Below are 22,251 nucleotides of genomic sequence, written 5' to 3' on the forward strand. Positions count from 1 at the left end.
GAGGCCCCCAGCCATCCCCGCCCCCTGCCCCCGGCACCTGCTCCGGCCCCTCCCTTACACGGAGTCACACAGTCGGTGGCCTGTCGAGTCTGACTTCTCACTAAGCAATATTTTGAGGCCCATCCCTGTGGCGGCATTTACCAGTCTACCTCTTTTCCACCGCTGAGTCGCATTCCCCCAACACGCACGGGGTTCGGTTTCACCAGCCCCTCAGAAACTGGTCCATGCCCCAGCACCCGCCCACCAGGCCGGTCACAGACCCCCGAACCACAAGTGCCGGTGCAGAGGTGGGGAAGCAGGCGGCGTCCTCACGAGTGAAACGCACGCCTTGCACGTGACCCAGCAGTTGCGCTCCTGTTTCTTTCTACTCGAGAGGTAGGAAGGGCCGGTTCACATGAACACTTGTACTTGAGCCCTCACGGCAGAATTACTCATCGTAGCCCCAGACTGCACGCGGGCACACGCCCATCGGACCGGGAGCGACTCAGCCTGGCGTGTCCACACAGTGGGGGGGTATCGTGCGCGACCAAGGGGCACGACGCGCCGACACAGAGAAGCAGAAGCCCCTCGAGGCCGGGTTCCCGTGTGCGCTGTCCGCAGATGCCCAGCGCCCGGCTCACGGTGGTGCTCATTAAGTTGACGTTGCACGAACAAGTGAATGAACCATGCGAATCCCTTTTTTGGACTCTTTATTCGAAAAAGATTTATTACATTTTGAAAAATGGCCATGTTTACAGTTATAAAAAGGATCATGAAAATACATCAAGTAGAAATACAAAAATAATCTATATTCACAAGTTTGCTTTTTATACACACTGTGCCGCCGGCCGCGAACCTCACTGCCAGTTCTGGGACCACTGAACACTGAGTTTCCGACGTAAGGCTCAGAGGAGATCACGTTGGTGCCCCAGGGAAAAACGGACGGGCGAACGCCCACATACACGTCAGCTACAAGCTTTATTTTCAAAAGGCCCAAGGCCTTCCCAGGATTCACAGTCGGTTCGGAGCCCGGAAGGGGGGCTGCGCCCCTACACCGCGGGTTGCTCGCTGCCACTGCACGTGGGTGAGTGCAGAATGTTCGTCAGAAGCTCTTTTTTCTTATTTTCTTTCAAAACTATATTTTCAGCACGCAACTTTCCTGTCTCCTAGTAATTTTAAAAAAGGGAAAAGAAAAAAATTAAGGCCCTCAATATGATAGGAAGGATTATTCTTGGCATTCATTAAACTTATATTTCAAATTAAAATTATAATTTTTAAATCTATAAACTACTTATTAAATAAAAATCTGATGTGTATGAAAACTGACCAAGTTATCCTTAGAACAGCACTAACTAAGCTGCTTTGAATTCAGGAAGTCCCTGAGGAAAGCAGTTAAGAGATCCGATAGTTAATCACGTGAAAACCAGAGTGAGTTACTCGGAACGGCCCCAGCGTTTACCTCAGCGAGCCGGACGTTCTCCTTCTTCAGCCGCATGACGTAGTGGATCTTCTGGTTCAGGTTTTGGTGACCCACCAACTTCCCGTTTTCCTCAGCCAGACCCTCCACCTGCTTCCTCAGCATCTCCATCTCCTGCAGGTAACCAGTCCAGGCAGGAGCCAATGAGCTGCTCTTAATTTCTTAGAAGAAGTGACACGTGCCCTGGCCGGGCAGCTCAGTGGGTTAAAGCATCATCTCGATGCACCAAGGCTGCGGGTTGGACCCCCGGTCAGGGCACATCAAGAAGCAGCCAGAGAACGCGTAAATACGTGGAGCAAACCAACGTTTCTCTCTGCGCCCCCTGCCCCCGCTCTCTAAACCAGTGAACTGGGAAATGTGACCTCAGTGCGTGCCGTCCGAGCGCGCTGGGAGAGCCGCAGCCCGGGCCCCGCTGCTGACCCCACGCCCTGCGTGTGCTGCAGCCAGTCTGGCCCCCAGCGCACCCAGACACGTCTTACTCTGATTGTGCTGTTAGTCCACGCACCCTAAGGGCAGGAAAAGATAAGCACACAAACGCACCTGAGATGTTCTCTCCTTTTCTTCGTACAGTTCTTCCAGCTTTGATCTCAGCTGTTCCTTTTCTTGGAAGGCTTTAGACTCCAAGGTTCTGGTGCGCTCGACTTCCTCGGTCATTCTAAGGCAGTCTGTCTCCTTCTCCCGGAGGGCGGTCCGGACCTCTTCCAGGCTACGGCAGTAAACGCCCCTTTTTGGAGCTCGGGAGAAGCACCTTACAGGAGAGCTTTTCCCCGGCCCGAGTGTGGGTTCGGGGGGAGGGCTGGCCCGGAGCCCTCCTGACAGCACAGGGCGATGGGTCGCCAGGCTGCAGGGACGCTTCTCGTTGCTGGTTTAACCAAACTCTCCCTTTGGCAGAATCCTCGGACCATTTTTAAATAATGAAAATGTAGAACAGGAACTTTTAGATTCAGCCCATGTGGGGCCAGCACGGCACCCCGCACCTGAGAGCGCCCGTGTGGCCGTTCACGTCGCACGGCGGCTCTCAGACAGTGGGCCGGCCCGGCCACCGCTCCACGGACGGGCTGTCAACAAGTGCTGTGCAGCTGCCAGGGGGAACAGCTTCAGGAGGGGGCCCCTTTGGCAAGTGGCATTCAGGAAAACAATTCTGTAAACATCTATTATGTTCACATCTTACTTCAGAAGGAAAAAAGTTCCCTGCCTTGTGGAGATAGTGAGCATTTCTCCCCTTAGAGAATAAAGAAAAGGCCAACAAGAACTTGAATTACAAACCAGTGCACTTACTCTGCTTTCATTCTCAGCATTTCTTCAACTAACTTATTCTGTAGGTAAGAAAAAGAAAACGAAAAAGAAAAAGAAAAAGATGTCTTAAGTTCTTAACACTGCTTAAAAAAAAAGTCGAAAACAACCAGTCCACACCCGTCCATGGTAACAAAATTACCCCGACATCCTTCCCACAACCCAGCTACACACACGTAAAGGGGGTGCCATTTACACGACTCCGTGCACGTGCCCCTGGGGTCTCGGGCGGGCACAGTCCTCGCTCCTAAGTGGCCAACTGTCGGGCCCACTGCGCAGTAGGCTCGTTACCTCCCAGGGATACAAAGACAAAATTCTCTCTCAATTTTCAGCCACGTCTAAGTACTGACAGTGAACACCAAACTTAACAGTAGGAATAAGGAAAAGACAGAAATTTCCATAGTAAACGGTTTCTAAAACCTATAACCATAAATGCTTACTATAAAAGTACTTGTCAGACAATAAAAAAACTATTATGTAAAAAAGAAAGCATACTTTAGCAAGTCTTTCTTTGGTAAGTTCTTCTTGTTCATGCTTGAGCTGTTGGTTGTCTGGATGATTCTGTCCGCTGCAGATTAAGAAGGGAGGATGGGGAAACACTGTCAAGTACATGCAAACGTCAACCTCATGTCTATTCTATGCAACAATGCCCTGCTGTGCAAGGAAAAAGCCAACTTGATGGCGATGACACGAGGTTAGCATGTTTGAGCAATGTGACCGACACACAGGGGTGGCCTAAGGCACCTCCCCAGAACTGAGGGTTCCTCCTGTATGAAAGTGAGGGGAGCAAAGCTGCGAGGTCTAATCAAATCTTGGGTGGAAGTAGAATAGACACTTCATGGAGAGTAGGACCCTCTGAAGGCCAAATGCGAGCAAAAGGCGGCTGAGGCAAAGGCGGTCTGGGAGTCTGGGTGGCTGTGAGAAGCTCGGGAGGGGGCCTCGCAGGGGGCCGGAAGGGCCCCTCGGGCTGGCCTGGCCCCCAGAGCCCCAGACAGCCCCTTGAACTGGATTGCCAGCTGGCAGTTCCCGGTGTCACTGGCTTCCCAGGTGTGCTGACACCAGGACGTGGGTTCCCTGAGTAGCAGACATCAGTCTCTTCCCGAAAAGCCCCTCTACACGGAGGAAATGGTGTTCTGGGTGAAATGTCAGCATCACGGGAATCCGATTAACCTGAGTCCGTCTCTGGGCCTGACCGGTCAGGAGAATGAACTGGGTTTGTGTGAGCAGCTTCCGGACCAGGGAGACACCCCCTAGGAGAACTGCCTGAATGCCACAGGCTTCTCTAGGAGTACCTGTCACCGATGAGTGGGGGGAAAAGATTGTTTCTCAAAGGAAAACGGAAGATACAGTAGTTTCTTTCACTTAATGAAGCTGGCAGTCTCGACAAAAACGGTAATGAGACCTCAGTAGGAAAACACCTGAAATCATTAGGGAGGATGTGTTTTCTTTGCTCGAAGCCAGGGGTGGGAGCCACACGCCCTCCGTCACAGCTGCCAGGCCGGCCGCCGCCATGCCGGAGAGCAGCCGCGGCAACGCTCACCTGAAAGGGCGCGACTGTGCTTCAGTGAGGCTGGACCTACCTCCTAGGCTGGGGCTAGACCTGAGCCCCTGCCACAGTTTTCTTTCTTTTTTCTTATTACTGCAGTGTTTGATTGCCCTCCCTCTGTCAATCCCTGAGCCAGCCACTGCCCCAGCCTGCCCGCAGAGGCACAGGAAGAGGAAGCCACAGGGCAAGCCAGACACAGGAGAAAGAAACAGCCATGGCAGGTGGCGGGTGCTCCTGCACATGGTGCAGAGGATGAGAAAGGCCACCGTCAGGCCGAGGAGCCCACGGCCTCCGAGAGGGCAGAGCCCCGAAAGGCAGAGGAGGGCTGTTGCTTCACGGCAGGATTCCTGGCATCACCAAGCATGAGGCTCCCAAACCTGGTCCCAGTTCCGGCTCCAGAGCCTGCCACCCCGTTGCAGTAGCCCCAGCCCTAGCCCCAGTGAACTTGACTGCTGGGTCGATGGCGCTTGTTTGGAAGCTGCGGCTAGAGATAAGCGGGTCGGGGGTCTTTTCGGCACCCCTGCACACAGGGATAGGCTCAGCACCTAGAAGTGCTCCTGAGCAAGGAGGGGTGGAGGCCAACTGGGTGCAGGCGAGCATTTCCGGGGGCCGGGGGCTGTGGCAGGAGAGGGGCTCCCGGTGCACAGAGGACAGAGAGGGGCGGGGCTCCAGGCTTCTTCTAGCCCGCCTTCCATGAAGAAGTTTCTGTCGGGCTCCTCTGGAAAGGCACAGAGGCTATGGAGCACAGTGTTTCCAACTGTGGTTGCACAAACGAGCTGGGAACATCCTGTTCTCCACGCTCTCACTAAGTCTTGATAAAAGACAGTATACTGGCCTGGCTGGTGTAGCTCAGTGGATTGAGTGCTGGCCTGCGAACCCAAGGATCGCTGGTTCGATTCCCAGTCAGGGCACAGGCCTGGGTTGTGAGCCAGCCTTCAGTGGGGGCCGCATGAGGAACAACCACACACTGATGTTTCTCTCCCTTTCTTTCTTCCTCCCTTCCTCTCTAAAAATAAACAAATAAAATCTTAAGAAGAAAAGACAGTATACCAAGTACAATGCTCTAACATGACTGACGCGGAGGTGGAGCATGGGGAAGTAGGGAGCACACTGTGCACTGTCTGCATCAGAACCGCCCAGGAGGGGGTGACATCCCTACTAAAGTGAGCATTTCTGATGCTCCATAAAACTCGAAGAAAACCACTTAGTAAGACAGTCACATGCTTGCTGCTTAACGACGGGACTGCACGCTGAGAAACGCATCGTTAGGTGATTTCATTGTCGTGTGAACATCCTATAGCCAATTTATAGAAACCTGCATGGTACAGCCTACGACACCCTCTAGGTTAGATGGTACTGCCTATTGTCGCTACAGGCCTGGGCAGCATGTTTCTGCACTAAACAATAAGAGAGTGAATGCAATGGAGAGACACAGTAAACACAAGATGTGTGAGGTGGTCTAAAAGTGCCCTCACACCAGCCACACCAGACACCTGAGCACTGCGCTGCACTACGATACGATGACAGCTGTGATGTCACTAGGCAACGGGAATTTCTCAGCTCTGAGGGACCGTTGTCGTGTGCGGTTGGTCCACCATTGACTGAGGCACAGTTACGGAGTGCGTGACCGCGGGCTGCCAGCAGAGCCACGGGCCCCACCTCAAACGCCTGCTGTCTCACGGAGGGCCTGGACAGTGCGTCCCAGGGCTGCCCTGGCAACAGTGGGGACAGCAGACACCCCTAACCGGGAAGCTGAATTCGGAAGGGCCTCGCCCCCAAAGAGACCCCTCCGACTGACTCGCCTCAGCTGGCCGCACGGTGGTACAGGCCGCTGTCACCCGCAGCCTCTCGCTGCCAAAGCTGCCGACGGGCAGGACCACACCTCTCCCTTTACTCCCAGCGGCCACTCGCCGAGCGGCCGCCCCTGCCAAGCTCTGGCACCAGCATTTCACACACAGTGTTCTTGGACTTTAAAATACCTGTGTGAGAGCTGTAGTTTTCTTCATTTTACTGCTAAGGAAACTGGGGCATTAAGAGGTTCAAAAATGTGCCCATAGTCACACGATCTTCAGGGTCAGAGAGGGGACATAGCCTGGGTGTGGTCGCCCAGGACAGGACGCTGTGCCATCAGCAAATACTACCCCAAACCCGCCTGCGCTGAAGCCACACGCGCAGACCCAGACTCCCCAACCCAGGAGGGCTCCCCTGGGGGGCTGCTCCCGGGACCGCGAGTCATGAGGCAAAACCAACGGGCAGAAATCCTCCCTTTTCCTGCAGGACTCTCATCTTGTGGACGAGTGGGCTCCCTTTTTCCTTCTTAAATGGAAGTAGACAGTTGGTTCAAGGTTTTGAAGTCTGAAATCCATTGCAACAGTTCTACAACAATGCAACGTCTCACAGAGGAGGCAAGGTTGTGAACGCCTCCTTCTCCCACTGTGGAAAAATCAACACCCCGGCAGACCTGATTCAAGGCAAGGAAAAAGGAAGATGAAAAATACGAACAACAGGCCCTGGCTGGTGAGGCTCAGCTGGTTGGAGCGTCATCCCACGAACCGAAAGGTCGCGGGTTCAGTCTCCGGTGGGGGCACATACAAGAGGCAACCTATCGAGGTTTCTGTCCTTCTCTCTCTACCCCCCTTTCCCCCTCTCTAAAATCAATGAGCACGTCCTCCAGTGAGGATAAAAAACAAACAATAAAATGGCAATAAATAGATAAGTATCAATGACTGAATCTAAAAACCAAAACAAACAAGCAACTCACGGACGCAGAGAACATTTTCATGGGTGCCGGCGGGGAGGGCGGGGAGGGCTGGGGGGGTAGGCGCCAAAGGGAAGGCACTGAGAAGCCCAGACTGCTAGTCATGGAACAGGCACAGGGGCGTGCAGTGCACCCCCAGGAACACAGTCAGTAACATTCTAACACTGTGTATGGGGACGGGTGGGTGTGAGATTTATCGGGGTGATCACGCAGTAAGTTCTATGTCTAATCACTGGGGTGTACATCTAGAACTAATAGGATTTTGCATGTCAATTGTGTTTGAAAAAGAGAACATGATTTAAAGTAAACAAAACAAAACAAAAAAGCAGCGGATGGGAAGCAGTGTGTATTCCGGCCGCATTCACTGAGCTACTCCCAGGCAGGCCGAGGCCCGGCCCGCGGGGCTGCAGCGGCTCTTTCGCACCTGCCGTCCTTGTGCTTTTTAATGTCGTCCAGCTGGTCTTGCAGGAGCCAGTTCTCCTCTCTCAGCTGCTGGGCATCCAGGCGCAGGTTCTCCATTTCACTCAACTGCTCCTAATAACACACGGAATCATGTTTTTCAGAGAACACGAGAGGAGGCATTATTTGCTCCCCAAGGCCATGACCAAGACAGGCAGTACCCCTGTAAGCTTCTCCTCTGCACAGAACGCTGTGCTGGACGACGCTGGATGAAACGCTGACTGTGACAAGCTCTTGGGGGCCTCAAACTATGTGATTCAGTCTCATACCCAACGTCTTAAATGTCGTTTCCGATCACATGACTCACTAAAATCCCTTTACAAGAAAAGGTGACACAAGGTCTCTACTTCGCCAAATGTTCCATTTGAGTGTACTTAGTAGATTCTAATGGAAAATCACGAGCATAACCCATCTAGAAGATAATCTCCGGCAAGAAGCATCCTTTTTGACTTACTTCGACCTGCCCATTATCTGACTGCCTTTAGCCTGACCCTATTTCTGCAGAGCACCAAGGTCAGGCCCGTCTGGGGAACGGTGGTCCTGAGACTGCAGCGCGCGGGGAGCTGGCCAGGAGCGACGCCCTCCGCCAGAACCAAAGCTCCGGGGGACACCGTCTTCGTGCGCTTTACCCAGCGTGGGCACAGCCAGCTAGTTCTGTTCCTAAGCAGAGACACCCTGCACAGCAATGACCTTCCAGGCATCCTGCTGCCCCCCCTCCCACACTTCCCACCACACAGCGCCTCCTCAGGCCCCCCCACACAACGCCCAGCCCTCCGTGCAGCACAGAACCCACTCTCCCCCACACAAACACCGTTCCCCCACGTACCTGGGTGAAAACACCAGGAGGATGTTTGAAAGAATGGCAAACGAGAGAAAAGTCTTTAACTACCATAGACAAAAACTAATCTAGTATATGAAGAATGCCTCCAAACCATTCAGAAAAAAATTCAACAACAGCAAAAAACAAAGAGAAAAAAAACCCCAAACAAGTCCAACAGTAGAAAGCAGGGAGAAGGACAGAGCTGGCAGAAACAGAAACACACAGCTGCTCAGTCCTACTCCTAATAAGAAAAACACCAGCTCAAAACATCAACGAGACAACATGCGTCAGCCAGAAAAGTGACAGAGACCTAACTCTCGGACAGCACCGTGAGGACAGCGGTCAGTGCAGCCTGCATGACGGTGCCACCGCGGAAAACCGAAGAGGCAGGGGACACATGCTCAGACGTGGTCACACCCCCCGCCCCCGGAAAGCTCTAGGAGATACATAAGGAACCGGCTACACTGGGAGCCCCCAGAACAGCAGATGAGGAGTTCGGAGTCAGGAGTGAGAGGAAGGCTTCTGCCTACACTGAGTTTTGTGCCTTCTGAATTTTGTATCTTCAGTAACCATGAAAAATACTATTTATCTTAAAACATTAACTGGAAACAATGAAATTACCCAGTTACCTTCATTCGGAGGATTTCAGCATTTTTGATTTCTCTGTCTTCATTTAGCTTAGTGACAAGGCGTTGCAAAGAAATCTTGGAGGCCCGCCCGTCTTCTATCTCCTGTTCCTGTGTTTCCAGGAGCTTTGCCAAGTGTGTTTGGAAATGAGGCGGCGTTTTCGGGCTCTGAAATAAAGCCAGATTTCACCCAAATACACGGTTAAGTGACATCATAAAGACTTCATGTTAAATGTATATACCAAGCATATAGAGAAAACTCAAGCTATTTAGTCTAAATCTTGTCCAAGCAAAACATAAAAATAAAACACTGGTTCCTTTTTATCAAGTAAAAAGCAGAAAAGGTGTTAGTGAAAAACACTTTTTCATAAAAAGACAAAGATATGGTCTTAGTAACCACTAAACTTATAAAACTCACAAACCTCGATTCCTCCTGAAACACACCCTTTTCCTGAAAAGTACCTGGGGATACTCGGCAGCAGAATCCATCACGTGATCGAGTTGCCTCATTTTGAAGTTATACTCGTTCTTCTTCTGTTCTACCTCCTCTTTCTTTTGGTTTAACTGGGAAAATCAACAAACGTAAGGTTACAAGTTAGAAAACAACATGGAACCCGTGGTCCAGTCAGAACATCCTGTCTTTCCCTATGTATGAATAGAGGGATGTATAAATAGGCTTTTTACGTTTTGGGGGGATTTGATTAATAATCAAAAGCAGCAATACATTAAAACACAGCAATTTTTAAAGTAAGACAGTGTACAATCTGGGGCTGCCATTTGTGCCTGTGTACCTTAGTTATTTTTGTAAAGGTTTTATTTATTTATTTTTAGAGAGAGGGGGGGAAAACATCAATGTGTGGTTGCCTCTTCCATACCCTCCTGCAACCGGGGACGTGGCCTGCAACCCAGGCATGTGCCCTGACCAGGAATCGAACCAGCAACCCTTTTGGTTTGCAGGCCGGAGCTCAATCCACTGAGCCACACCCACCAGGGCAATAAAATCTTAAAAAAACAAAACAAAACAAAACAAAACCAAAACCAAAAGAAAAAACTTCGTTTTTAAGCTTCTCAAATGATCAAAGAGTCATCTGAGGAAAAATACAAAATATAAAACAGCAGCAGCCAAAGAGCGGATGAGAATGAGCCGTAACCTCACCACAGTGGCTGGAACCTGCTGGCGCGTCAAGGGTTGAAGGCGGGCAGGAAGAGAGCCGAGCCAGTCTGCACCCCTGGGAACAGCCCGGTCCTTCAAGCCCCCAGAGCTGCTGCCCACGCAGCCCCCTCCCCGGCCCCCACCCCGACCGGCCCTTCCCCGGCGCTCGCCTGGTGCTGGAGCTCCTGGATCATGGCCTCCTTGCGGGTCAGCTCCTCCTGGGCGGACTGCAGGAGCCCTGAGTGCTTCTTGGAGGCCTCGGTGAGCATGTTCAGCTGCTCAGTGGCATGAGCCAGGTCCTCGCAGAGCATGTCCCTCTGTCGGGGGACAACCCCCACACAAGCAGAATTTCTCAATCGTGGTTCGCCAACAAGGGTTTGCAAATCATTACTACGTGCGACGTTTTAAAGGTTGAGAGGAAGTTTTAGGTGAGAACTCTTTCTTTGGCCAGTGTGGTGAACCATTCCAAGACCGACCAGGCGGCTGACGCCAGTGAGCAGGCTGGGGCACGAGCAGCCCAGCGAGGGCACACCGCCGGCCCGGCGCAGGCCCGCTGCGCTCTGCCCGCCCTCCCCCGCCCCGGGGCCGGCTACAGGGGCCTCAGCGGCGCCAGTGCGGATGAATGAATGACGGTAAATCAACCGGATAAACGTGACAATGTGATCTTACACATTAGTGCCTAACTACTTTAGGGGAAACAGCTCTAATTATGGCCTATTCCTTTAGAAATCCTCTATTCATTCACCAATAACCTCCGTACACACAAGTACATGTTAACAAGTACAAGTTAACATGTTAACGTGACAACAGACACGGTGTGTTAAGTTACCTCGATGTCTTCAGAGATTATTCTCAGTCTAAGGGTTTCTTTCAGGTCCAGAATCTCTCCTTCCTGTCTCTTAATCAACACTTTGCTCTCTTCTTTGTCAACCAAAGCAGAGTTGTATTTGCACTGCAGAAAAGAAAGTTGTGATGTAAGAGCTGCCTGCTTTATTGTCTGTGCTTTTAGATGAAAATAAACTTAAGAATGACCCCCAGTTCCAAGGTGACGACCATATTAACACAAATCTATCCAATCACTGCTTGTTGAATTAAGGGATGGAAGACTGAGTGCACGGATGGCCGGAAAAGTGGGTCAGTCCCACAGGTACCGGTGAAAAACACCTGCCATCAGAGATACAGGTGGCGGCGCCAGGCTCCGTGTGGAGCGGCGGAGTGGGGGACACTGACCACCACCCTCCCCTTGTCACAAGGGAAGGCGGAGGCAGGACCTCCAACTGAGGTGCACTCACTCCTCACGCCTGCACGCTAAAGGCTCTCCCGGCTCTGCCAGCGCAGACCCTGCTGAGCCGTAACCAGCATTTCCAAACCCATCTGACCACGGTCTTTTTTCCGGTGCAGCATTCGTTAACCTCCCAAGGCACCTAGGAAGTGTGTCTCGGGCCCAAATTTACCACCGCGTCGGGGACAGAACTTACAGTGACGTCCTTCAGTTCCTGCTGCAGGGTGTCTATGGTCTCTGTCTTCTCACAGACCGATGCTCTCAGCTCCTGGACCTGGCTCCGGAGGTCGGCGACAGCTTCCTGATGGGGACAGAAACAACAGCTTCACCCCCAGTGACGGGGAGGAGATCATTTTTAAATGGCAGGTTGTTCATCTTTCCTGGTGACAATAGAAGTCAGTTTTATTTGAGCAAAATGTCACTTTACATCATTAATGTTCTCAATTTGTATTTCAGGGGCTTTATGCCGCTATATTTCATCGTCTGCTCCGGCTGTATGAGTAAGAGCCAGACACCAGGGGTTTACACCCAACATCCCACTTCAGCGCACACACACGGCGTCTGGTGTTCTGGCTGCAGCCAACGCCGGGGTCTGAGCCTCCGCGCCGTGGGAGTCAGAGTCCACAGGAAGGGGCCGCACTGACGGCATCCGGTCAAAGGGGGCGGGGTGCGCTTCAGAAACATTGTCATCGCGAGAAACAGAACAGTTCGCACCGGCAGTTACGTGGAAAATTAATCTAGATAGAAGACCTCATTCTCCAGACACCTCGGAAGATGCGCAGGGCCCGGGCGCACACCGAATGCCGGTTATCAGTCACCCTTAGAGCAGGAGCCTGGAAGGGTGAAGCAACCCCCTTTCACTTATAAAGAAACACAGAGGGGCGTGGCTTCAGCCGCCACCTACCTTGTCAGCATCTCTAGACTTCTCCAGAGAATGGATGACTTTCTCGGTGGCACACAAACTCTCCTCTAGTCTCTGCACTTTTGCCATCTATGGCGGAAAAAAACAGTTTTAGAAAAAGAATTAAATCACAAAGTTAACTACCTACATTAAAAAAAAGCTGAAGTCTGTTTTTCATATTATACAGTATACACTAGGAGTACTACTTGAAAACCACAAACTCACAACTGATCCAGAAATAAAAACAAACTAAGCAAACAACTGGAATAGAAACAGAATCACAGAAATGGACATCACATGGAGGGCTATGAGTTGGCAGAGGGAGGGGGAGAATGGCAGAAGAGGTACGAGGAATAAGAAGTAGAAATGGTAGGTACAAAATAGATGGGGAGGTTAAGAATTGCACAGGGAATGGAGAAGCCAAAGAACTTGTATATATGACCCATGGTCTAAGAGGGGGAATGCTGGAGGGAGAGGGGTGCAGGGTGGAGGAAGATAAAAGGGAGGAAAAAAATGAGACAACTATAATAGCATAATCAATAAAATATACTTAAAAATGAAATAAAGTTGAGAGAAAAAAGAAATATGAAGTTGGAAAATAATACAAGCAACCAAACACCCCATCTTTTTATTACAACTTTTTCTTTAAAAAAAAAAAAAGATGTTATATATTCGCTTTTAGACAGAGGGGAAGGGAAGGAGAAAGAAAGGGAAACATCAGCATGTGAGAGATGTATCCATCGGTTGCCTCCTGCACACCCCCAACCAGGGACCTGGCTCCACAACCCAGGCACGCGCCCCGACTGGGAATCTAACCAGTGACCTTTCAGTTCTCAGGCTGGCACTCAGTCCTCTGAGCCACAGCAGCCAGAGCCTTATTATCAATTTCCAACGTATGAAAACTGAGACACTGTTATAAGAGACATCAGAAAACACTACAAAGCTCAGATTTTAGAGCCGGAGTGCAGGACACTTACCTGCTGCTCGCACTTGGCCATCTCTTTCTGTTTCTCCTGACGCACAGCCTCAAGGACGTCTAAGATTTCTCTGGAAGAGAAGAGGTACCTGTTACTTAGGACTTTGCTCAAGGAAAGCAGGGACTGTTTATGTGGAAGAGATTCAGCGCAACACAGCCACCCTTTATCAGGCACACACTCGGCGCCGGGCTCCGGGGCGGGCCAGAAACCTGAGCCCCCTTCTCCCAGCCACGGAATGGCGGCCCGCTTCTGCGCCACAGCCGCTTACCTTGGTCCGAGCACTCGGGCCCCCGGACACACACCCAACACCCTGTGCGTGTCGGTGGGTTGCCCTCCTCTCTGTGCTAGAATGTAGAACTCATGAGGACAGGGGTACTGTTCACTGTGTTATCTGTGAACGTTCAGTGTTGGCCAGAATAATGCCTGGCTTGCCGGGCATCACCAAGTGTTTGAATGAGCAACTACAAGTCAACCGCCTGTCTCCCAACCGGATATCTGCATCCGTTAGATGTATGTTCACCCCTGAATTCCAGGGTCTAGAAGTGCCTGTCTCACAGGAAGAACTCAACAGCATCTGCTGAATAAACAAGTACAGATTCTTCTCATCAGAGTAATGTCATCCGGCTGGCTGAGGCCAGGAGACTGACAGAGATCACCAAGGGAAAGCACTTGGAGAGAAAGGGAAGACAGACAATGGCATTCATATTAAGGGACCAGGAGAGAAAAAGGGCAGCTAGAAAAACAGTAGTAGAGACAGAAATAAAAATCAATCCCCACCTTCCAATAATAGACACTGTGGCTTATTTACAGAAGGCCGAGTTCTGATCACCACTACTCATTTAAAAAGTATCACGGCTGCCCTGGCTGGTGTGGCTCAGTGCACTGAGTGCCAAGCCTGTGAACCAAAAAGGTCTCCGGTTCAATTCCCAGTCAGGGCAAATGCCTTGGGTTCCGGGCCAGGTCCCCACTTTGGGGCATGTGAGATGCAACCAATCACCATCTCTTGCATCAATGTTTCTCTCCCTTTCTTTCTCCCTCATTGTCTCCCTCCCTTCCCCTCAAATAAATAAGTCTTTTCTCTACATAGTCATTTATAAAAAAAAAGTTATTCATTTTTGGAATGCTTTAGAAAAAATAACTGCAGGATATGAAAAGTTAAGAAAAACAAGATAAAGAATGTGGCAGTAAATGGTATTCTAGTTAACTAACGGAAAAGATAAATGGCACTCACTTAGAACTGTTTTCTTTATCTTCTTCAAACTGTAATAATAATTTGTTATTGCGTTCTTTTTCTGCCTCAAAAAGCTCCATCAAATTCTAAAAGACAACGTGACATCAGATTTTAAGTAACTTGACTAGCAATGTGCAGGCAACAAACACATCAGGACTTCCTGGGCGGCGGGCCCCACGGCCAGGCCGGCACAGGAGGTTAGGGAGCGGCCCCAGCAGGGCCTGCCCTGCACCCCAGGGAGTGTCCACACACCCAGGACAAATTCGGGAATAACCAGTACCTTTCTTAACTTACATTCAGATCAGATTTCAGAGTCTCATTTTCTTTTTTGCAGTTTTGGAGGTTTTTGGAAAGTTGGTCAATTTCATACTTCATTACTTCTTGTAAGTTTTCATAGGAATCCTGCAGGCAGGCTTTGCTCTCAAGAAGCTTTTCATTTTCTAATCTTTATCAGGAAAACATTTTTACAATGGTAAATATAAACATTAAATGTAGTTCTAGGCAGACTGTCTGCAGTTCGATTTATCCCAGCTGCAGACCATTCCCAACAGACAGAAGCCTTGACTGACTCAGGCCCCTCGAGCACTGGGGTAAGATGCCCACGATGCATGAACACGGGAGACGGACTGGACCACGGCACAGTGTGACGGACAAGACATTTCCCTCCTCACTCTCTCTCCCTGGTTTCAGACACGCTTAACTGATTGGTGATCCAGAATGACGCCAATTCAGGGGGTCCCAGACCTAACTCTGGAGACTGGCCACTAATTTAGTTTTGTGGATAGCTTAGCTCTATCCATTCACTGCATAGTCTCCCAACTCTACACAGGGTTTTCAAGATGGCAAATGTGGCTTCGAACTCCCTCGGGACAGAGCTATCTTTTAATTCACATGATTATTATTCACAGCTTTTGAGGTTTTCACCCTCCAGGTCAGCTCCCCAACATACTTGACGCGCTCAACATCCAGAGCTCAGCCAAGAACTAGTAACAATGAACCTGACCTGCGGGCCATCCAAAACGGATGCCCCAGCTTTCACGCAGCAGTCTGGTAGACAGGGACCTAGCTCTTTACCAACTGAAAGTAGAGCAGAGGCAGCAAACTACAAAGTGGTAAAAATCAGTTGTTACAGATAAGAGTGTGGGGGACACACACACGTGTTTACAACACAAACTATATACATAAAGCAGGCAAAATAATTCAAGAAACACATCTGCAGGGAGAGTGCCCAGTGGAGTACAAGCAGCCAAGTAAGTGATGTAATCCATGTTCAATCTGAGACACTGAGAACAATTAAATTATGTCCAATTTAAAAAAGAAAAACTTGATGTTTTTAGGATGGAATTTAAGCACATAGCCAAATATAGTGGATTCATAACATTCTAGGTCTAACATGTAAACACGAGGAAATTAACATCCAATAAAATTAGTAGAGTGACTTTTCAAAAAAAAAAAAATCACTCAGAATTAGTTTATGACAGAGCCAGGATTAGATTCATTGATTTGGATATTTAAAAAAAAACGCCAGGTGTAAGAAAAAACAACAGCCCTGCCCTGGCTAGAGTGGCTCAGTGGATTGAATGCCAGCCTGTGAACCAAAGGGTCACCAGTTCAAATCCTAGTCAGGGCACATGTGTGGATTGTGAGTCAGGTCCCCAGCTGGGGGGCATGCAAGAGGCAACTGATCGGTGTGTCTTTCACACATCAGTGTTTCTCTTCCTTTTCCCCTCCCTTCCCCCTCTCTAAAAATAAATAAAATCTTAACAAACAAAACAGCAGCTGTGACCGATGTGGCCCAGATGGTTGGGTGTTGTCCCCCAAAGTGAAAGGCTGCCAGTTTGATTCCTGATCAGGGCACATGCCTGTGTTGTGGGTTCGAGAGGCAACCAACTGATGTTTCCCTCCAGATCGATGTTTCTCTCCCTTTCCTTCTCTCTGAAAATAATCTTAAAAAAAAAAAAAAGAAAAGAAAAAACCACAGTGCATCTGATGATGAACAGCACCTGCCCAGCAGCCTTGCTGCTGGGGACACAGCACAGGGCAGTGGAGTGGTGCTGACTCCACGCACGCCCTCTAGAGGGCAGAAGAGACTCACAGGACAGCGGAGGGCCACCCTGCTGCCTTGTGGGTCCTGTGTCACCAACATTCTAATTTTTAAAAAGATGCTAAAATATGGATTTTTTTTAAAAAATAAGAAAGCTCTCATAAAAAAGAAAAAAAACTATGCTAATTAAAAAAAAATCACACTGGCAGGCCTGATAAAAGGATGTCCATGGGTGGGTTTGGCCTACAGGTCTCGTTGTTTTCCTCTATTTTATTTTTTATTAAAGATTTTACTTATTCTTAGAGAGGAAGGGAGGGAGGGAGGGAGAGAAACACTGATATGTGAGAACTATATCAGTCGGTTGCCTCTCACACGCCCCCGGCTGGGGACCTGGCCCGCAACCCTGGCACGTGCCTTGACAGAGATGTGAACCGGCGACCTTCGGGATCGCAAGCTGGCGCTCAGTCCACTGAGCCACACAGCCAGGGCCCTTCCTCTATTTTAATTCCTTGTTGTATAACCAGAAAATGTTCACCAGCTACAGGTTTTAACTTTTGCAACCTCCATGAAAATTAAATCCCAGGTTGCAGACCAGCAGGGTTTCTGGGCTGAGCGGTCCCTCTATCACACTCACAGCGCCACCTTCACAATGTCCAGTACTACAGTGCTGCCGCACACCCAGGAGACAGCATCAGAACCACACAGCAGTTTTAAGTTACGTTTTACAGAAGGCTGAAATTAGTAAGAAAAAAAATAGTAAAAACAAACAATTTCCATCTGAGATTACTCTGTTTCTCTACTGCCAGCACTAGATGAACCAGCCGGCCTCTGGAGTCACCATGGACCACGGTGACCACTACGGACCGGGTCTCCCGGTGCTGTCCCCTCTCATGAGAGCGAGCACACCTCTCCCTCGGGGACAGGCACATCGCCTTGCTGTGCCAATACCACCTCACACCCTTGCCGAGCGACTGCTCAAAAGGCACGCAGACGACTCGAGCAAGACCAGCTCCAGTTCTCCCGGGGCTGGTACATGGCTGTTGGGAGGCAGGGTGTCTTCCCAAGAGTTATGCTAGGGGGCGGATATGGAGCAGTGAGGCCATCTGTTCCCTGCCACACAGAGGAAGGCCCTCCACAGGACAGAATGAGGGCGGCCCAGAGGGAAGCAGAGCGGGGGCTGAAAGGGAGCGAGCGACAGAGAGCAGGAGAGACAGAGAACGGTGCACACCGACAATACCGCTAAGACACGGCCCAGTTTGCCCCTGAAATCACAAACAGCAGGCACCTTCCCAACACCGTGAGCCAGTAAACTGACTCTCGGTTGCACGAGCTTGCGTTGGGTGTGCAGCACGTGCACTTGCACGAGTCCTGGGTTACCGGCCACTCAGAACGAAGCAACCCTACCTGACGTTCTCCAGCTGGAGCTGGACGTGCAGGTGCCTTTCAGAAAGGTCGCTGAGCTCTTTCTCCTGACTCTCCTTGAACGAGCTGTACTCCAGTTTCACCGAAGACAGCTCCTTGTCGGCAGAATGAAGAACGACTCGCAGGTCATGCACCTCACTTTTCAAGACTAAAAGACAAACAAAATATATCCTCAGCAGGCTTCTCTACACACAGTTTTGACAAAGTAGGCAAATAAAAACAACGGGTGTCTAAACACAAGCAGCAACACGAAGCCGGCGCTGCAGAGCCGCGCGGCAGGCACAGGGGAGCACCCACCCGAGTTCTGTTTCCTCCCTGCCCCGTGCTCGTGGTTCCCGGTGCACTGCTGCCAGAGAGGGAGAATCAACATCATCTGTCCCTGACTTGTAGATTACATGGTTTTCTACATTTAGAATGTGCATCAAAACCCTTTATAAGAAAAAAAAAATCAAGGTACATAACATATTTTAAGTGACTTAATTTTAATTACTGAAAACCCCTTGGAAATGTGCCAGAACTTTCGAAAGAGTTAAATGCTTGTGGTCTTCTGAGGGAACTCCAATTGAAAGTAAAATTAGGTAACTTCTTAGAACCAAAAAACTGAATGGCTGTCTGTTTTGTTTCAGCATTATTACAAACTATTGCTAATATTCTGATGAAAGGAGGAATAAACCAAAAACAACAACAAACTGGGAATCAATGACACTCCTACATCGATGAATATACACCAACATATAATTTATGCTTTGTCACATTTAAAACATTGTTCAAAACTATAACTGAAAAATGAAAATGAATGGTGAATAAAAAACAAAACATTATTCATCTGACGAATTAAAACCAATTCATTCACAAAGCGGCATTAAAACGTTAAGCAAACAGTTGTGTCGTTTGTTTGTGAGCTGTCCTGAAGCAAATTACCCTTTATAGTATATTAGGTTTACTCCCCACCACCAGGCAAACTCAGGTCTGGCTGCCTAATTCAAACGGAGAAAACACTGCCGACCGAAAACACAGGGACAAGACTCGTGCATATGAGCGCAAAGACACTGAGTTCCAGCATGCAGATGAAAGCCCCGAGGTGCTCCAACTCACAGTCATTCTTCGTCTGAGTGTCCCGAAGCTGCTTTTCAAGGCCACTCAGCTGTGAGAGGTGCTCTTGCTGCTGCTGGGTCCAGTCGGCTCTCTCCGACGAGAACAGCTGTGGGAAGGAGACCGCCTTACTTACTGGGACGGGCGCACTGGCCCACTGTGACATACTCCCAACCACTACCGCGTCTCTCTTTTTAAAATCTGGTTTTCAAGTCTCTGGCCAGAAGAAATGTGGCTGTTCCCATCAACTACAGTGAGGACGCCCAACAAAGAAAGGATCCCAGGTGCACTATGGTCTGAGGGGACCAGAGCTCAGCCTGGGGGACGTGCGTCTCATTGTCGCAGCAGCATGCGGAGTAAGGGGGTGGAGGACGACCTGCTGCTCAATTCAACCTTGACCGGGCTCTGAGAGCTCATTTCCCCGAGACGCTCACCTTACTCAGAGGACTGGAAGCACAGTCCTGAGGCCGCGCTCTCGGTCTTACCTCCTGCACTTGCGTAGAATGGTGTTCCAGCTTGTCGATGCGCTGCTGAAGCTTCAGGTTTTTATGCTCCTCTTCATCCAGCTTGACTTGAAGGGCACTCATTTGTTCCTGCAACACAAAATCCTCAGCTGTCAAAAAGTCTTCTAGTGGAAACCTCAAACATTCTACCATTTCTTCTGCATTAAAAAAACAAAACTGAGAATCTCATATGGACAAAGGTATCAGAGTCCAGTTTGGAGCCAGAAAAGAATTTCAAAAGACTGCACTAATGATTTCTCACATATCAGAATTACACTCGTGGCCCATCAAAGTGGGTAACTTGAAACACATAGCAAAGAAATGATTAAAATTAAAACCATGGATTAAACCACAGAGCTATCTTTAGACTTCTGAGAAGCTTTCTCAGAGCTACACAGAGTGACTTCACCAGGAAGGACTCCTTGACATAAAAAGGGCAACATTTAGGAATTTGGGGTGGTCTGGCTCACTCTAAGCTTTACTATACAGTAGAAAAACTTTTCAAAAATCAAATCGCCAGAATTCTGAGATAATCAAATTTCGTGTTATTTCAAATATAGCAAAAGCTGTCTAAAATCTCATGTGTCATAAGAGTCTGTCAAGTATTTCCATTTTCGTTGGTGGACACAGCACTGTGCCCTATATTCACACCACTTCTGGAACATGAAGCTCGTGGCAAACTGGCTTCCTCGCACGTGAGAGAACCAAAGCCCCGCACGCTGGAGAATGGCTTGCTAAATATTGCAGAGTGAACCGAAAGAACAAGAGTGGGTTGGTTTCTGAGCCAGGGACTTCACAAACCCATACTCAAGACAATACTGAACAGGTCTGAAAACCGCAAACTATAGAGTTAAAACGATAAATTAGATTTATTTAAATAAATACCTAATTATTTAATTTTTTTCTGAAACTAAACATTACCTGCACGATTCTCAGCTCTTCAGAAATGGCCTCAAAAGCTTGTTCATTCATCTCAGGTGGGAGTGGCTCGTTTAAGATATCATTGTCTAATCGGCTGGAATTCTGCATGTGCGCAGACCCCAGGCTCCCCATTTCAGGGCTCAACTTTGGTGCCGATCGGGACCAGAGCTGGTAAGTCTTGGTTGGTGTAGTTATAATCTGAAGTAAAAATGATTATGGAAAACAACATTAGCACACATCAAAAATATAACTGTGTGAACAAAGGTAGTAAAATAAAAATTCTATTAATTAACAACAAAAAAAAGCATCCCTGAGAGGCAGCACAGAAATGCCCAAGTGGAAACAAATCTATCAATTTTTAAAAATATATTTATTTATTTTTAAAGAGAGGGGACAGGAGGGAGAAAGAGAGAGAGGGAGAGAAACATTAGTGTGTGGTTGCCTCTCATGTGCCTCTAACTGGGGACCTGGCCCACAACCCCGGCATGTGCCCTGACTGGGAATTAAGCCGGGGCGACCCTTTGGTTTGAAGGCTGGTGCTCAATCCACTGAGCCACACCAGCCAGGGTCAAATCTATCAATTTAATGCAGACTTTTAAGCATTTCTAATAAGATTTAGAAAAATAAAATTTGACAGGCTAATTTCAAACCTTATACAAAGAACAAATATCTAAGAAGATAAAAAAAATTTCGGTTATACTTCCCTGGTCAATATAAAAATACATTATAAGGGTGGAAAATGTTGTTTAAAAAGTGCATTATTAGCATATGAATAGTCAAATAGAACATTGCAAGAAACACAAAGTTCAGAAATAGAACAATTTATTGGTTAAAATGAAAACTGTGTCTTTAATTTTACTTCAAAACCAAATGAACTTTTTGTCCAACCAAATTAGTAGGAAGAAAACACGGACTGTTGAAAAAGTTAGATCTCTATGCCCTACCACTCAAAACTAAAATAGCAGATGCCTAAAAGTAATGAAAGAAAATAGAATATACTGATGATGTTGAGATTGTCTGGGCCTTTAAAAATGAATGAAGAAAGCCCTGGCTGCTGTAGCTCAGTGGGTTAGGCATAGTCCTGCAAACCCAAAGGTCTCGGGTTTGATGGCACGCCTGGGTCGTGGGTCAGGCCCTCGGATGGGGGGCGTGTGAGAGGAGGGGCGGGAGAGGCAACCCAATGTTTCTCTTACACATTGATGTGTCTCTCCTTCTCTTTCTCGCTCCCTTCCCCTCGATCTAAAAACAAATAAAATCTTTTAGTTTTTTGAAAAAAATAATAAAAATGAATGAGAGAAGTCAAAGGTAAAGACACAATAAACCTGGCTATATGAAAATTTTAAACTTTCTGTATGACAAAAGGATCACATACGAAGAAGAAAGACCAGGGACGTGATGGCAGAGTATTTTAGCAGTAGGTGCAACAAACAAAAGGTTAACACATACAAACTCCTACAAATCAAGCAGCAGAAAACTGGGCTCTTTTTCCTGAGAAGAGAACAGACAAGTGGACAGTGAACACAGAGAGATGTGTGACCTCGCTAAAAATGAGGGGAATGAAAATTAAGGTGCCAGATACTTCATTATCTCATTTAATGCTCTAATAAACCTAAAGGCAATTAAATTATCCTCATCTCCAGTTCAGACAGTAAAAATGAGGCTCAGAAGTCAGGAAACCCAGTCTGAAGCCAGTCTGACTCCAGGGCGCACGCCCCACCCCGTCCCGCCACTGGGTCTACCTCACAGCGCTGGGACCGGTGTCGCCCT

At 48.8% G+C, this 22,251-nt stretch overlaps 1 protein-coding gene across 2 annotated transcripts in view; it reads right to left on the bottom strand.

The window, feature by feature from the left end:
* Window positions 1-678: 678 nt before the first annotated feature.
* The window catches only part of KIF15 (kinesin family member 15), a 45,547-nt gene continuing 23,974 nt past the window's right edge, over window positions 679-22,251 (bottom strand). For both annotated transcript variants that reach the window (XM_045856922.1, XM_045856921.1), the window contains exons 17-35: window positions 20,485-20,682; window positions 19,546-19,653; window positions 19,064-19,169; window positions 17,951-18,116; window positions 14,797-14,947; window positions 14,503-14,588; window positions 13,272-13,341; window positions 12,298-12,384; window positions 11,590-11,694; window positions 10,941-11,063; window positions 10,282-10,428; window positions 9,421-9,522; window positions 8,962-9,126; window positions 7,478-7,587; window positions 3,245-3,317; window positions 2,735-2,772; window positions 1,997-2,162; window positions 1,439-1,570; window positions 679-1,145 (exon numbers count right to left, since the gene is read on the bottom strand). In XM_045856922.1, coding sequence (XP_045712878.1) covers window positions 1,029-1,145; window positions 1,439-1,570; window positions 1,997-2,162; window positions 2,735-2,772; window positions 3,245-3,317; window positions 7,478-7,587; window positions 8,962-9,126; window positions 9,421-9,522; window positions 10,282-10,428; window positions 10,941-11,063; window positions 11,590-11,694; window positions 12,298-12,384; window positions 13,272-13,341; window positions 14,503-14,588; window positions 14,797-14,947; window positions 17,951-18,116; window positions 19,064-19,169; window positions 19,546-19,653; window positions 20,485-20,682 — 2,250 coding nt within the window. In that variant the 3' untranslated portion in view covers window positions 679-1,028. The remainder of the gene's footprint in view (window positions 1,146-1,438; window positions 1,571-1,996; window positions 2,163-2,734; window positions 2,773-3,244; window positions 3,318-7,477; window positions 7,588-8,961; window positions 9,127-9,420; window positions 9,523-10,281; window positions 10,429-10,940; window positions 11,064-11,589; window positions 11,695-12,297; window positions 12,385-13,271; window positions 13,342-14,502; window positions 14,589-14,796; window positions 14,948-17,950; window positions 18,117-19,063; window positions 19,170-19,545; window positions 19,654-20,484; window positions 20,683-22,251) is intronic.

The sequence above is a fragment of the Phyllostomus hastatus genome, unplaced genomic scaffold (genome assembly GCF_019186645.2).
Source record: "Phyllostomus hastatus isolate PE091 unplaced genomic scaffold, TTU_PhHast_1.1 phas_scaffold_129, whole genome shotgun sequence".
NCBI lineage: Eukaryota > Metazoa > Chordata > Mammalia > Chiroptera > Phyllostomidae > Phyllostomus > Phyllostomus hastatus.